The sequence below is a fragment of the Ursus arctos genome, unplaced genomic scaffold (assembly GCF_023065955.2).
Source record: "Ursus arctos isolate Adak ecotype North America unplaced genomic scaffold, UrsArc2.0 scaffold_20, whole genome shotgun sequence".
NCBI classification, from domain to species: Eukaryota; Metazoa; Chordata; class Mammalia; order Carnivora; family Ursidae; genus Ursus; species Ursus arctos.
Genome location: NW_026622875.1, coordinates 44691598 through 44708812, shown reverse-complemented (window position 1 = coordinate 44708812; position 17215 = coordinate 44691598). Strand labels below are relative to the sequence as shown.

The 17215-nt window shown below is 44.4% G+C and overlaps 1 protein-coding gene across 2 annotated transcripts in view; it reads right to left on the bottom strand.

Moving 5' to 3' along the window:
* Window positions 1-13365, bottom strand: part of TGFBR2 (transforming growth factor beta receptor 2) — an 89535-nt gene extending 76170 nt beyond the window's left edge. Inside the window, exon 1 of one of the 2 annotated variants that reach the window (XM_057315805.1) lies at window positions 13233-13365. Coding sequence is in view for 1 of the 2 variants with exons in the window: in XM_026496855.4 (XP_026352640.1) it covers window positions 12852-12945 (94 nt within the window). In the remaining variant the exon portion in view is untranslated. Of the gene's footprint in view, window positions 1-12851; window positions 13207-13232 lie in introns of those variants that run through there. The other variant, XM_026496855.4, reaches the window with a different exon arrangement.
* Between the last annotated feature and the right edge of the window lie 3850 nt (window positions 13366-17215).

Genomic DNA, 17215 nt, shown 5'->3' with positions numbered 1-17215 from the left:
TGGCTTTATTATAAATGACAAACCCCCTGATGACACACTTGGTGGTGAGAAGGTAAACAGTCTAGAAAAATATATACATAAACAAATCTATATATGAATACATCAATATAAATATATAAGTATATATATATATGCGTGTGTGTGTGTGTGTGTGTGTGTGTCTCCTATGATCCCATCTTGGATTTATAAGCAGTTTCCCTGGCCTTTAAAAGTAATGAATTCTAAACGGCAACAATATTTCAGTGAGAATGCACAGTGAGTGCTAGGGAAGAACCAGACAGAAGATTCTCCCTCCAAGAATTTTCATTATAATAAGGAGCACACATATACAGCCGCAGGTAGCCTGGTGGCCAAAGCCAGCTGAGTTGTGGGAGCCAGGCCTGTTAGTGAGGCTGGTGAAGAAGAAAAAGAAGGGAAATCTGACTGGGATAACTAACTGAAGACCCAAGAAAGGAACTGGCATTTGATCAGGCATTACGTCAGCATGGTGGAGATACCCTAGCGCACGGAGAGAGAATGGGAAAACTGGGAGAAGCGGAACAGCCACCAGTTAGAAAATCGAAGAGCAAAAGGATGTGTGAGGATGCCTAGTTCGAATGGAACCAGGGCCCGAGGCATGCGCAAGAGCAGAAAGGGCAGTAGGGGAGAGGCCTGGCCTCACGCACGCATGGAGTCATCAACCCAGTCCTGTAACCCATCGGTGCCTCTTAGGAACCAAAGATACTGACATGGCCCCTGACCTCAAAGAGAAAGTAAGGGCCATGTAAGCAATCACCTAGGATCCACAGAGAAGATCCAGAAGCCACCTATTCAACATGACGTCTGGGGCGAAGATTGAACTGATGGCCCTGCATGTGTGTTAAAGAGAAAAGGGACGGAGGGTATCCACGGGCAGAAACCAATGAGCTTCTCACAGAGGACAGAAAACACGAGTCCAGACTTGCGTTGTGGTAGCACGATTTAAGAGTAAAAACGAAACCAAATGGTTATGCATTTCATGTAACTAGGTTCCTCTTGTAAAAATGTGTCTGATTACAAGATTCTAGCGAATAAGATTTACAGTTACTCTGATGAATAAGTTGAGATTTGATGCAAAAGGCAGCAACGTGAGATACAGGTTTCTATGGAAAGGTTTTTTCTATTTTTTGTTTGTTCTGTTTTTTGCCGGGTACAGTTACAATGTCAAAAGGAAAAAAAAATTAGGAAATAAAATTATTTGAAAAAAATCAGAAAGAGGTGTGAGAACTGATTGCTGTAAGTGCTAGAGACCAATAATTCTTAAAGACGAAAGTAACCGAGGTGCAAAAAGTTGCCTTACGGTGAATAAATGCCAATTACTGAAAAAAGCCATTGGTGGCATTCTCAGAACAGACTAAAATACATGTTGACGGAGTCAAGAAAAATTGAGTGAGTTCTCACTCGGCATCAACCAAATAAGTTTCTCAAGGCAAAAGGTTTTTTGTTTTTTGGTTTTTTTTTAATGCTGAAGAGTTGAACCATGTCCTGAAAAACCCTGACATTCATTCATCCATTTATTGGGTACATACTTTGTATACAGCACAGTGCTACATACTTGAAGAAATGCCAAGGTATAATAGCTCTTAATTAAGGCCTACAAATGTCAAGGCGGTCAATGATTAAATGCCTAATGAGTAAACGTGTTAAATGCAGGGAAACGGATCTCTAGGATCTACTGCTGTTGGTCAAGGGAATGAGCCATGGAAGATGTTTTGGGTAAACAGACAGGATAACACTGACTCACTAATTGACTTGACTTGCTGTCAGAGCGTTTGCTTCTGCTGGCCTCAGTGTGTTAGTTACATACAGTTAAAAGGGGGCCTGGGAGCTAGGGAGGAGTCAAAACACCCTCGTAAATCTAGAAGCTACTCTCCCTGGAATCCTTCTGTTCCTCAGCGACGGAAACAAGTCTGATCTGATCCACCAACACCAGGGCAGAGCCTTCGATTCCTCTGTGGCAAATGCTTTAGTGCTATGGGAGCTATTGCAGCACTTCTCAATCGTCAGGGCATAGGTGCATGGATCACCTGGGGATCCCGTTAAAATGCTGATTCTGAGCAGGCCCGACATTCTGCCTTTCCTGTAATTCTCAGTGACGCTGATGCCGCTGGTCTCTGGACCCCCCCTTTGAGGAGCAAGGTAGTAGGACATCCTCAGCTACTGTTACCAGAGGATGATATAAAAGCATCGTTTGGGGGGCGCCTGGGTGGCTCAGTCGTTAAGCGTCTGCCTTCAGCTCAGGGCGTGATCCCGGCGTTCTGGGATCGAGCCCCACATCAGGCTCCTCCACTAGGAGCCTGCGTCTTCCTCTCCCACTCCCCCTGCTGTGTTCCTTCTCTCGCTGGCTGTCTCTCTCTCTGTCAAATAAATAAATAAAATCTTAAAAAAAAAAAAAAAAGCATCGTTTGGGGGTCAGAATGCTTGAGTTCCAGATTTGAACCTCGGTGCTCATGATATAACTCATGATAGGTAGATGTCAAAGGAGGCTCGTGAAAGGGTAAGACGGTAGGACACGCAGGGCCTGCTGGAGATAACGGAAAACAGAAAACAGCGAAAAGGAAAAGACTGGCTGGTTTGGGACTCCTTGGAATAAATAAATAGGTGATAAGAGAGGCAATACAAATTATATCATTAATTATAATAGAAACTGTAAGAATAAAAGAGTGCTCAGGAAGGGCTGAGATTGTTAGAAATTATTTTACGACAATGTGATTTTTAGGGATTCCAGAATAGTGAACGCAAAATGTGACTGCTCGTCGTTGTAGCTGTTGTTGTTTTTCCTTTTCACGTATTTGAGGTCAAATTTTATCATCGTTTTCCCCCAATACAATGGGTTTTGGAGAACAAAGCGTGAAAGTGATATGTAGTAACAAGACAGTCATTCAAAGCAATAGTTAGAAGATTTCTTCGCTGTGCTAACTGGTGTATGCAGGCCATACAGAAATGCAATTATGGGGCTCATAGCTAGTCCCCTGCCTAAAAAAGCAGTCTGCAATCTGCCACTCTGTACCAAAATTTTGTCTTTTCTGAGAATATTTTAAGAAAAGTGGTGGAGAAATCTTTGAAAGGCAAGAGAAGACTAATTATATTCAGGAGAGTTTCCTTTCTTTTCCCAAAAAACACAGAAGCTCCTTTAGGACTTGCTTTTCCTAGACATAGCAAAGCATTTCATAATTCTCTTCCTCAGGAAAAAACCTTCACAGACACTTCAACCAATTCGGAGGAAAGGGAGAATGAGAACACCATAATTAACGGAAGAGAAATGGTATTACCACCAAAACCAAGTAAGCCTTTGCTTCAGCAAGGAAGAACTGCCAGCTCAAGTAAACATGCTATTTAGTCAGGGTGGGTGCTTGGGCACCTGTACCAGGAAAGTTTCCAACTAACTATGGTTTCTTTTTCTTTTTCCAATAGTAATCATCTCCAACAAACTCCAAGTGGAGGCTTGAGGTACGTGTCCGTTCTCACCTGTTACCACTTTTGAGTTTTCTACTTCGATTAGTTAAGGATTATGTTTTTAAGTCAGCTTCAATGGCTTCCTCCATTAAGCTACAAAATGAAACATTTCAGAACAGAAAAAAACTGAAAATCTCCTCTAGTCCAATTCTTGCCACTGCACCTAGAATAAAAAAGGAGAACTAGTAGGGCCAAGGGCCTTGGCTAGAACACCTGGACACGTCAGTTGACAGTATACCATGTTTTTGTCTTCACCACCTGTCTCCCAGGCAAAGTCCTCATCTCAAACTAAGGGTCGGATCTGGGTTTCATTCAAGATCAAGGTTCTGTGATAATTACATATTTGCAACTTCTTCTCTACTTGGCATGGGGCCTCTAAACTAGGAAAATAATGAAGGGTTTAGCTAGACCTGGAAAAAAAAAGTTTGGGTTTGGTGACGTAGCAATGCAGACTTCAGTCTCTGTGTGGGGGTGGGGCTAGAGGAGAAGCCTTTTTATTTATTTTCTAGGCCAACAAGCAAATCCTACCATTAAGCATAGAGTCGGGTCTTGCGAAAGCTGAAGCTTTTAAATTTCAGGGGCACTCTTTAAGAAAAAGAATATAAAAGTAAGAATAGAAATTCAGGTATGAAAGTGATTATTTGAATTTAAAATGCCATCTTAAACACTGCAAATTTTAAAAAGCTACACATACCACAAACATAAAATTTAAAAAGAAATAATTATTTTTATTAATTAACTGCCTGACGTACCTCTGAAATATTTTTACTATCTTTTTTGATTTCATACTCTTTGATTGCCTCTTCCAATGATATTTTGTAATATTCTCTATAGAGAGAGCAGAAAAATAATTCAATCTTTCCTCTAGAATTGTTGATCAGAATTTGTAACTTATTTGTGAATAGCTTGGAAAAAGTTTCAGCTTCACCCTTCATTTTAAGTGATATCCTATAAATGTTCTGAGTTGCCTCTAAATTTGGGAAAACCTCTATCAAGTTTCTTTTATATGGTGAGCTATGATATTCAAGGCACTGCAAAATTTCTTAGATACTCTTGAACTTGACTGACACTCACTAACCACACTGCCAGTCTCCCTTCCAGACCCAGGAGATGGGTCTATACCAGGGATAAGCCTTGAAAGTTACATTCCATTCACGTCATGGTGAATCTACCTTGGCATACCATATATATCCCCCACAAAAAATTACCCATCCTTCAATTCCCCCAGTCCTTCCAAGTAAAGGGCTGATTTTGCTCAGAATACCTAAAAACTCTTTGATGGCATAAATATTCCACGATTCATCAACTGATGTATACATTTCATTTTCCCAGTGAGGTCAACACAAGACAGGCATGATGTTTGATTACTTGGTGTATGAACCAAACGTTATTTTATTTAGCTAAAGAAATTAAATGGGATAATAATGGAAAAACATTAAAGCATTAGAAATATGTTGGATATTACCAATAGTTTTCTTGACCCCTATGTTCCCCCACCACCCATGCTACAATAGAGAACGGTTTATGTCAATTAAGGCAGCCTTGTCTCAGTATAGTATATAATAAAACAATCAGAGGTGAGGTCCGTAGACCAGAACATCTTGGTTCCAACCCCAGCATAAGCATGTGCTAACTGGGTAGCCTTTGCTAAGTTTTCTAAACTCCAATGGACTTAAATAAGCATTATAAAATCCACCTGATGGAGTTGTTTTAAAGGTTAACGAACAGGGCGCCTGGGTAGCGCAGTCCTTAAGCGTCTGCCTTCGGCTCAGGGCGTGATCCTGGCGTTGGGATCGAGTCCCACATCGGGCTCCTTGGCTGAGAGCCTGCTTCTTCCTCTCCCTCTCCCCTGCTTGTGTTCCCTCTCTTGCTGGCTGTCTCTCTGTCACATAAATAAATAAATAAAATCTTTAAAAAAAAAAAATAAAGGTTAACGAACAGAGATGCCGTGCTCAGCATGATTCAGGCAGCAGCAAGAGCTCGATAAGTAGGCTCCATATATTACTGGGAAACCTGTCTGTGAAGACTCATGAATCAAGCTTCCTCAAGAGAAGGACACCACTCACAGGCATCATGAGGCCAGTTCAATTTCCCTACGTGGCAACGTTTCACAGAATTTTAGGGTGACCAGTAGTCACCCACAAAGCAGCAGAGTGAGTTTTCTCCAACATCAGTGGATCTTCTATAATGATTTACAGCTTTCACAGATAAGACCTGCTCTGGCACATGCTCAAAGTATGCACCTGACGCCATATTTCCCTCCGATCATGTTTGTTCTGCCAACTCCCTGGCTCTCTAAAATGCATAGTTTTGACAATCCTATACCTTTTATAGTATCAGAAGGGCTTTTTACTTCTTTTTTTTTTTAAGATTTTATTTATTTATTCGACAGAGATAGAGACAGCCAGCAAGAGACGGAACACAAGCAGGGGGAGTGGGAGAGGAAGAAGCAGGCTCATGGTGGAGGAGCCTGATGTGGGGCTCGATCCCAGAACGCCGGGATCACGCCCTGAGCCGAAGGCAGACACTTAACCGCTATGCCACCCAGGTGCCCCATGGGCTTTTTACTTCTTAACACTGTTGGAATGTTCGTGTGTTCCTTACAGAGGCTTGAGAAGGCCATGGATCACTCAAATAAATATTTACAATAGTAGAAAAAAACATCCAGGTAAGTTTCACCTTGCCCTAGTGTTCCTAATACATGGAGGGAATGCCACTAGAGCACTGGGAGATCTTTAAACAAATGTGTAAGTGAAAAAGCAGACAGAACAAGTCAAATTAATAGAATGAAGGTTTCCTTCAAGAAAATACAAACTATGAAAAACTGAATTTCACAAAGAAGAGAACAACGTTGTGATTACAGAGGCTTCGCTTTTTCATTAATGACCAGTCTCTCCAGGGAAAACACAACGCAATCAACAAAACCTAACCTGGTGCCCCACACCTCTGCAAAGGAATGCCGTTGATGCCAGATGCATCCCTGGCTCTGGAAGACCCAAGGTGAGGACCAATGGAGGCCCACGTACCATAGATCAAAATACTGGAAGTCATAAATCAAGTAGAGAAACTGTTCCATAAAATAGGTTTTGTCCTACCTTGATTGACAAATGTATCTTCATAACACTTTGGAAGACCAAGTATACTTGCAAAACTCTTGAACTATTCAAGTCCCTTTCTAGAACGGGGTGTTTTGGGTAAACACTGTCCCAGGACTGGCCAATAAAATGCCTTCCTCTTTCCACTGTCTGCTCCATCCTGTATCAAGTGGGGCCTTGTAAGATATGCATGGACACTACATTGTAACGCATCCCAGCACACACCCCACATATACACAGCTCCCCCTTAGCCACCCCTTAGATTCACAGAGGTACCCAAAGGTCCATATAAAAGCTAACCCAAGGCTATTTGGACAGTGAAGAGTGGTTCCCGGATACCTGAAATGTGATCTACAAAAGGGAGGGGTCTGGACTCAGAGGTCCAGAGTCTTCTCACCCCATGGACAGGGGTCTGACTTGAGAAGACCAAATGCAGTGCTCTCTAAGACCCAGGGAAGAGGTCCCTTTTGCCCATATATTAGGCCTATATTTTAATTGAGCTGAAAAAATTGCGGGAGGGGGGGAAATCTCATCATAAAAGAAGAAAGTAAAGAAAAAGAAGGAGGGAAGGAAGAAAAAGAAGGAAAGGAAGGGAAGGAAAGGAGGAAAGAAAAGGAAAGAAAGGAAGAGAGAGAAAGAGAGCTACATGTCTTGACAGCAGACAGCCTTTCCCACCTACATCCTCAGGAGTCCTGGGCACTTACTCTGCAGCTAAACCCATTCCAATGACCTCAGCTTCAGCCCTGTACACAAAAGAAAGATGCTAGGAAACCCTTAGAAGCCTAAGGGGGAGATCCTGAGTTGACTACATCTAAGGAGGCGGTAGCTTCATGTTGAGGGCCAAGACCTAAAACGCTGATCATAGCAAGTGAAAGGCCAGATCCTATCATGAGAAGAACCTTCGCCACCCACAAGTTTTCAAATTAGTGGAACCTCAAAAGTCAAATCATCCGCCTTTGTTATGTTGGGTAAATTCCGTTCTTTTGCCTTCACCAGCAGTTGCTGGAGGTCTGTATACAGAGGCTGGTGCTACGTGCCTGGAACTTGAGCTGTATAATACACAGCTTTGAGAACGGTGCTTGCCCAACTGCCGTACGTGGTCGAACCACGGGTCACATGAGGTGGGTCCCGCCACCAGGACTCCGTGATCAGACTAGGAAGAGTAGAGCTTCCTTGTAAAGAGACGGCCTTATCTTGATTTTCTATGGTACAGAGATAGTCAGGAAGGAGGCAGATCACGCAAGCAAAGCAAATCGTGAAATCAGGAGCACCGACTTGATGGTATCAGATGGTAAGTTTCCCCTTCTCAAACACGATGACTCTTTACCCCGCTCTGTAACTTTCATCTCAACGTATGTACTCACAGATCTACTAAGGAACAGAGCCTAGCAGAATGCAAGCAGGGCAAGCTGAGAACGCACGCACGCACGCGCGTACAACACGGGCCAACCTCAAGTGACCCTGAGCAGACTCCCATCTTCCCCATTTATAAATAAAGATAATAAAACGTATCTTGCAGGCTTCTTCTGAAGATTAAATTAGATAAGTAATGTCAAGCAGCTGGCTCAGAGCAGATTTTCAAATGTTAGTTTCCCTTCTCCCCACTTCTCCCTGAGATGAGCCCATGTGTCTGCCCGGCATGCTAAACCCTTCTGACATGCCAGGCAAGGAAGGAGAATCACCGTATTGCCTCAGTCAGAAGCAACAGGGACCTGGGGAGCAAAATATGATGTGAAAAAGAGGTAGCACGGAATAAGTCGCGAACATTCTTCCTGTGAATGCCTATCTGCTAAGTCAGTTCCACTGAAAATCATGTGTTAAATCGGCCAAAGCTACCCGTGAGGAGCTGAAGGGCAGAAGCTAACAAGGTGAGAGAGTTATGCTTTTATGTGGAAATTGGCTAAATAATGCCATGCTCTAGCCAGGAAGTACGTTTCCTCTGCACCCTATTTTAAACTGTTTTGGTGGTTTGCATCAGACCTAAATAACGTCCACACTGCTGTGCGGCAGACAGAAGCTGCTACAGGCCTACACTTCCCTTCCACCAACTCTGCTTCACCGCTTATAAACCAAAACATCAAACCCTGATGAAAAAAGAAACTTAAAAGCTAAATTTAGATTTCAGCACTTCATTTTTAACGAAAGTCTCCTTTTGACAACCTTCTAGAGAAAAAAGAGAGAGAGAGAGAGAGAGACTTCAGTATTTACTGGAAAATTTCTTTGGTGAAATCCTAAAGTTTTGGAATGGCTTAGAATGCCTTATACCAGTTCAAAATCTATAGCCCAAAAGGCTGGATGAGAACTTTCCAGCATGTTTGTCAGAAGTTGAAGCATCTTTTTCCATATCTCATCAGAGTAATAATAAAAAAAACCCACCAATTACATACTATAAAAACAGCCGAACTGCCCACTGAGATCAGAGCCAAGACCATTCTAACTAAAAGGAAGATTTTACCATTCAGAGCAAACTGCCAATGGACGAGGACTGCCTGGGTGTTAAAATGCTTGCCCTGGATGGTACCAGCAGCTCAGCTCAACCTTTCCTGGGTGCTAGGTGATGTGTCAGGTCCTTCCGGAGACCGTGGGTATGGAGAAATTAATAAGATACACATCCTGCCTTTGAGAGGCTTGATTGGCAAGGGAGTCATATACAGATATAATTTTGGCTATTGTTACAAGCTAAGAGAGAGGCCTGTCCCCAGGAGGGGACGTTTAGCTCAACCCCAGGCATTCAAACAGGTTTCCTTAAGCAGATGACACTTGAGTTAAGTCTGAAAGACAAGGGAAGATTATTCTATTCGGGTAGGAGGAGTTCCAGACAGATAGCAGCTTGCACAAAGGCACTAAAAGGCCTAACCTGCTCAGGGAATGTGTATGCAGGATGACAAGGATACACCGGAAATGTGTAAGCCTTGGTGGGATGTGAAGTCTCAGAATCAAACAGCAACCCGGTCATGGAGGACCCTATAGAGGCCTGACTAAGGAGTTAATAATAATAATGAAAGCTGGTATTTACTGAGCACTTACTATGTTGCAGGCACTGGGTTAAGCACTTGAAAGCATTATTTCATTTACTCTTCACCATAACTCCATAATCCCTATTTACAAATGGGTTTGGGGGTTAGAGAAGGAAGGGGACTGAGTCTCCTTACACAGCCAGTAAAATGGAAGGTGCATCTGGAACCCAGAAGGCCTCCATTCCAAAGGTTGTATCTCGAAGCCTCTCCTCAAAAGACTGGAGGGGCACATTGGGTCCACTACACTGGCTACAGAAGGACTAGGGTGGCCCAAGCGGGGGCCTACATCATGGTGGGCATAGAAAAGAACAAATCAATGAAAAGAAAGACATTCAGAAGGGCTGAAAAATGCCCCAAGAGAAAAAACATTCAACTTGCACCCTTCTAAGTACATTCAACAACCAAGACACTTTTGAAAAGGGGGTCTAGAAAATAAACCCCCAGTATTCATTTATGCCCCCAAGTACACAGGGTTAAACTATGTGTCCTTGTCTTTGCCTTTAACACCCTCCCATACATTAAACTGTCTTATTCATTCGGGATATTGTCTACAGGTCAGAGCCACCTGCCTGGTACAAGGAGATGCTCTATAAATACGCTGAAAAGAACGAATGAGTAATGGCCGCTTTTTACCATGACGCCAATGGCGTGTCATTTTTAATTGGAAAAATGGTGTTAAAAAATAAAGAAAAATGTTAAAATTGTGTTGATAACTAAGGACTGGCAAACTAAAATGGAATCCATGTAGCATTTAAGGTAGCTTCACAGACAATAACGAGGACGCATCACCATGGGTGCTACCATGAAAAAAGGCCATAAATCCAAAATAGGATGAGTATTTTGTATAGACCATAAGTGGTGAAAAATAAGGTGTTATTAAAGGAAGTGGCCGAGGAGGTAAAATTGTGTTTTTTGAAAAGCAATAGACCAAAGATCAAATTCTGGGCCTAGTGATCTCTAGTCTCTGACCTTGACAAAAAAAAGCAGAGCATTAATATGATTTTAGGAAAGAAGTTTATCTGTATGACACTTTTACCAACACTGAGTCCTCAACAGAAATCTCTTGTTAGGTATTTGAAAAGTAATAGTCACATTTTTCAGATCTGACAAGAGTTTTCTGACATTTAAGATTTTCTCCTAAAGAGTAATTACTTAATTTGGGGCATTTAGGAAAGGGGGATCTACAAAACAAAACAAAACAAAAATTTTTTTAAGGCTTTAAGTACATTTCTTGGTAAAGTTTGTTCTTATACTGAAATCCTTTGCCCACTTATCAATCTACTGAACAGAAGACGGACTTTTTTAAGGGGCCTAATAGGACGCTGTTAGCCATCTCATTTCCTCATATCTTATCACACAGGAAGATATTTTGAAAAATATCTTGACGGTTTACCAGTTATTTTAGAAAAATCCTGAAACCAGTTACTTACACAGAAAAATTAAAATGGAAGTGGAAGTAGGTTTCTCGTTTTCATTATAGCTACCTTCAACCTTCTAGTGTCTTTGAAAATTTAAATTCAAATGAATGCAAATTCCAAAATGATTCCTTAGTTCAAATTTGGAAACTTGAATTCCATCAAAATATGAAATCTGTGGGTTTTTTAAAAGCTGTTCAAAAGCCCAAATAAAAAGCCACTAGGCTTTTAAGCTAATTGTTTAGAAATGTGTATATAGATGAAAAGAAACTGACTCATGAACTACTGAGTCTGGAATTCGAAAATTCACAAATCTTATCCTTGTAAACAAAATCTAATGAAATCAGCGTCTGCTGATTTCCTTCTTTCGTAACCTGAAACAAAAGTTTTAATACTTTTTAACATACTCAGAAAATTAAGGGTGCCATTTAAAACCTTTATTAACGACATATAACTCAGTTTTTAAGTGTTTGGAGTATAATCAGAGACACTTGAACATGCTGGTACTGCAACGTAGGAAAACATCCAAGAATGAGACACTAGGACTTTATTAAACTCAAATTTGTGTTAGGATTTTTTGTTTACAACAGTGCTTCTTCCTCATTCCATTCAAAACTCCCATCTCCATGCCACTTTCAATAAGAAACATCATTTAAAAAATGTCTCAATCCCCCTAAAATACTCTGAAAGGTACCATTTAGAACCTGGTGCTTATTTCTTCTAGGCAAACCTAAAGGTAAGCCTGTCCATGGCCTTTGGTAAATAAAGCAATTGCCTCAGGGTGATGTGGGCTATCAGGGCATCTCCAAGTCACCAAAGGGGGAAGAGTGCGACAAGATGTGACGGATGAAGGAGATGTAAAGTCCAAATCCTACCATTTTACAGATGAGGAAGCTGAGGCCCTCAAGGTCCAAGTGCTCAGTTAACCCAGACCCCAGCTGCAGATACTCAGTTATGTGGATCACTGCTGCCAAAAAAATAATAACTTTGAAGGTCTCAGGGGTTTGGTACTTTCCATAACAAATAATTAAGAACTCAATTCCTGCATTTTTCACCTCTGAAAACCTCCAGAGATGGGGAGCTCAGGGACAGTTAAGAATTTAACCTTTCCGTTTCCCTCAAAGGACACTTGCAGAGAACCATCACCTCCGGGAAGGCAGGGCTGTCTCGCTCCGGGCAACATCTCCAGCACCCAGCACCCAGCACCTAGTAGGCACCGAGTTAATAATTCCCCGCCTGCCACCTGACAATCCCCGCTCCTTCCCCACCCACGCCCAGCCATCGGTGGAGCCAGATAACTTTCTTTTGGAAATTGCCTCGTTGCTTGAAACTTTCATACAGGGACTCCGGGCCAAGAAGCCGGCCTGGGGGAACGTGCGGCGCCTCCCCGGAGCCCAGGCTGGAATCACCGGCCACTGAAGGGGCTGGCTGGCCGAGACCTGGGTGGGCACACAGCATCGCCCCGGGCCGCGGCGACCCCAGGTGCGCCAGCTGCTGTGGCGGCCTCGGCGGCCTCCGCTCCGGGCCGCGGCTCCCCAGCCTCCTTCAGATACCCAAGCAACTTCTCAAACTTCCCTTTCCGGGGGTGGGGGCTCGCCTCGAACGCGGCCGGCACAACGCCTTTCCTGCCCGCACAAAGGGGGCCCGACGTGCCCCGAGCCCCTTCCCCTGTAACTTTCCTCCTCTTTTGAAAGAGAAACTCACACCCCGGCGCCTCGGGCAGCCGGGCTGCGTGGGTGCCGCCTAGGGAACTTTCCCGTTTCCGCCCGAGCGCTGGGCGCCCGGGGCCGACTGTCAAGCGCAGCGGGGGACCCCCGGCGCCCCGCCGAGCCCGCCTGGGGGCCACTCACCCGACTTCTGAACTTGCGGCGGGATCGTGCTGGCGATGCGCGTCCACAGGACGATGTGCAGCGGCCACAGGCCCCTGAGCAGCCCCCGACCCATGGCAGCCCCCGCCGCTCGTCATAGACCGAGCCCCGAGCGCAGCGGACGGCGCCTCCCGGAGCCCCGGCTGCGCCTCCGCGCCGCGCCCTCTCGGCACCCCGCGCCGGCCGGCCGGGCAGATGCGCGGGCCAGATGTGGCGCCGCTCGCCAGCCGGGAGGGGGGCCTGGAGGCCGGCGGGCGCGGGGAGGCCCCCGGCGGCCGAGGGGAGCTGCGCAGGAGGCCGGCTCCTGCCCCTGGCGAGCGCGCGCGCGGGGGTGTCTTCGGTCGGTGCGCGCGAGTGACTCACTCAACTTCACCCGGGCGCCGCGGGGGAAACAGGAAACTCCTCGCCAACAGCTGGGCAGGACCTCTCGCCGCCCGAGAGCCTTCTCCCTCCACTCGGCTTCCAGCCCTCCTCTCTCTCCTGACTGCCAATCATGTCCCCGAGACCGGCCCCTCCGAGGGCTTTGGCAAACTTTCAGCTGCCCCCGCCGCCCTCAGGAGTTCCTGGCTCGAAGTATTTACCCCGGCGTGACTGAGGGCACGCGTTTCAGAAAGGCGCTGAGCACACAAAGTGTGTACACTTCCCAGGGCACCCCCACCGAGCATCTTCCGCCTCCCCGCAGCCTTCTTTGCATTGTTCCCAGGTGCTCCAGAATTGTGTTTTCCAACTCCCAATGCCTGACCCGCGGGCTGACGCTGAAATCGGTGTTGGGAGCACATGTTTGGTTCAAATCAAATAGCAAGCATTGCCTCACTAAACTTCGGTTTCGGTTACCTAGGCACACACCGCCACATCGTAACATGTTTTGCTTACTGTAGGTCGAAGTCCGGAAGTTTTCCTTCTCAAACTTGACTGTGCGTCTGGACCACCTGAGTACCTTGTGAAAATGCGGATTCTGATCCAGGACGTCGGAGGTGCGGCACTGGTGATGGGCTCTGGAGTGCTGCCTCCCTTTTGGAATTGCCTCTTCCTGGCGATGCCTCAGTTCAGTGTCAATGAGCAGCCGTCGCAGAGTGATAGTGGTGGGACATTTTATGTTGCGAATGTATCCAGTGTGGCAGAAAATGTAAATAGAAAAGTGGCCTGGGAGTCAGCTCAGTGCCGGGGTTTGCATTCCAATACTGCCTGTAAGAGAGATAATCCTTAGCTTCTCCTCTGCGGAAGGGGAAACAAGGGCAGCAGGACAGGATAGACTTTCAACCCTCCCTTCTTGCTAGGGTGACCAAGTCTGCATTCAAAGATCCTGGCGTACACCTTCGAAGTTTAATTATTAAAGAACCCCCTTTTTCTTTCCCATGCGTCTTGTTTGGGTAGGGAATTATATGCTCATCTTACTTCCAACTCTCAAAGACTTCGATTCTGTGTAGTTCCCAGGCCAGGAGATCTTCCAGCAGGTTACACAATGAACTTCCTTTATCTGAAAGAAAGATTCTTTGCAGAGGCAGGTGGCCAGGCTCACTGGGAAGAAAAGCAAATATCTTTCCCCAGAAACCCAACTCCAGAAACTTCCCTGTCAATCTAAGCGTTCATTTGCTTGATCCTGAAGCCTTATGTCTGGTTGCCATTGGTCCCCCCAATACTGAGGCTGCCTCTGAATGTCTCTTAGGAAAAGACCGCTTCCCAGCTCTTGTGTTCAGGATGCCGGAAGGGCAGGGAAATCAGGAGCGCTGGACATCTTCTTGCTTTACCAAACAGCCTCCCCAAAGCGGGAGCCACTTTAGCCGTGGAGCCCAAGTTCTGTTCAAAATCTGATTCTTGCCATTTCTGCCACTGCCATCCCTAGGGCGGAAGTCTCCCAACCACCCATCCCCAGTCATGGCCAGTTCTGGACCCTGTCACCCAATTTCTCAACTCAGAGCTAAAGTCCATTTTTCAAAATGGAAACCTAATTATACCAACCCTCTGATTAAATTCATTCAATGGCTTCCCACTGCTCTTGAGATAGAGGTTAGAAACCAGTTCCTTCAATGCCCTTCCTCGCTGGTAACCTTTCATCGGGCTTCTCTTTCTCTCCTGCTGAGAGCCTTCTCAAAATTCATAGAGCATACCCACTATTCCTCCTGCACAGAACCTTCCCCAGGGCACCCTTCCCTTTCTCTGTCCTTCCTTTCCTCTTCACCCAGCCAACTCCTGGTCTTGCTTGGGTCAGTCCTAACTTCCTTGATGGACAAGCTTTCTCTGACCTCCGTGAATAGATCTTTTATTATAGGCTCTCTTGGCACCTTATGCTTCTCATTTTTAGCACTCACTACAGCTGTGGTTTTAAGATTCTTTTGTGGCATTCTTTCACTTCTATTCCTCTCCTCCACTCAAGTTCCAATTTTTCGAAACTTGAAAAATTAAAATTTTTCCCTCCACTCACTGTTGTATCCTTAGTACCTAACACATAATAGATGTTTAATAAATATCTGTTGGATGAAGGAAAGAATGAAGTAATAAAGATCAGAAGAAAACTGGGCTTCATCCTCCTCACTATTTCACAACTCTGGAGAAGGCATTCTCTTACCTACTACACTGAGATGTAAACAGGCTAGATTTTAGCTGAGGGTGATGTCACTATTACTTCCTTTTCTTTAAAAAGGAGAAGTGTGTGGGTTTTTTTCTTTTTTCTTTTTTCTAAATTTGCCCAAGTTCCTCTGGGTAGCATACATATACTTCCTTACTCCCCAAAACACACTGAGAGGCAAATAAAAATGCCCAAGGGATTCCAAAGGCTTTCTTTTCTATACATATTGCAAAGACAGATGTTTTTCACTGTTAGAGGCCAGGTTTGAGATATTCAATTCCGTGGCGGGGTATTTAACCGGTGGCCTTTGTCATCATGTATCACGAATGTTGATTTTAATTTTGTTTGCCTTTAACATTTCTGATTTAATCCCCAATCTCCTGTGAAACTGAGCATCTGAAGTCAGCACCGCCAAGTGCAAACTCATCCTTTAGAAGCCGTCACAATGAAATCAGAGACGTGTAAACTCACACACATTGCAATTTGGCGATCTTAAAAATTTGTCGATATGACCTTCCTTTTGGGACTCTCACTGAAAGAGAAACCTGATACTCTCCGTAAAAACATTGTTTTCACACAGAGTTGTATATTTGACTCAATATGATTTTCAACTAATATACGTATGCAAAAACTGGGCCGTTTGCAGATAGAAACAAAAATTAAAAGCTCAACTCGGGACTTAAAAAACAAAGAGAGTCATTTTGAGGCCCTTACCAAGTTGAAAAACAATAAAAACCAAGTCGAACCAAAGTTAAACAGCTTGAGTGTCTGCATATTTCCAGCTTTACGAACTCGGAACACGCATACACGCAAAACAATTGGACTGAATCAAAATGTAGTTAATTTAGGCCCTGCATTTTCCAGTTGTGATGAGGCAAGAACTTTCTACTCCCCTGAACTTCTTGACATGCAGCTGTTGAGGTTACTGGCAACCAAAGCAGTTGAAGGGGAGGCTCCTCTCCATATAAATCAACCGTTCTGCATTCTCAGCTCTCAGCTCTTGACCAATTTTCTTCTATTGTGAAGCAGACCAATGAGCACTGAGACAATAGCGAATGTGTGAGGAACACCGCCCCCCTTCAGAGTCATACACCCCTTAGCTCCTCCGGGAAACAGTTTGTGATTCCTCCTGCTTAAACCGATTCCTTCTCTCCCAAGGAGAACCAGGGGAGCATTTAGTTTATTCAACCTCTTTTTTAATGTTTATTCCATTCTGACCTGGAGTACGTTGTAATTATTCATTGGTTTCTGGAATCCTACCCCACCAATTGTAAGGTCCTTAGAAGCATATGTTATTCCCTCTTCAACTTTGAACCACACACGGCACCCGACAGTAATCAATGCAATGTTTCCTGTCTTCGATAAAGGGGGAAAAATGAGCCTATCTGTTTTTCTAATCCATCCCCTTGTTTGCAATTCTTTACAGATATTGATAAAAACTGCAATTATACCACAGGTTTAGGGAAAGCATGAGTAGTTTCTTTCGGAGAAAACATAGCTTTGTTTTAAATTACAGAAATAATATATGGTAACTGCAGGTAGAAAAAAATCTGAAATACAGATAAGCCAAAGGCAGAAAATAAAGATCCTTCACTCTCTCACCCAAACATAATCACTTGTTAACATTAGGGAGCACGTCCTCGCTGTACTATTCTAAGCTTCACTTTACGGGTGAAGAAACTGAGGATTACAGAGATTAAGTAGTTGGCAAAGGTCACATAGCTAGTGAGGGACAGAGCCCAGGTTTCAACACAGGCCTGTCTCTAGCTCCAGAGTCTGC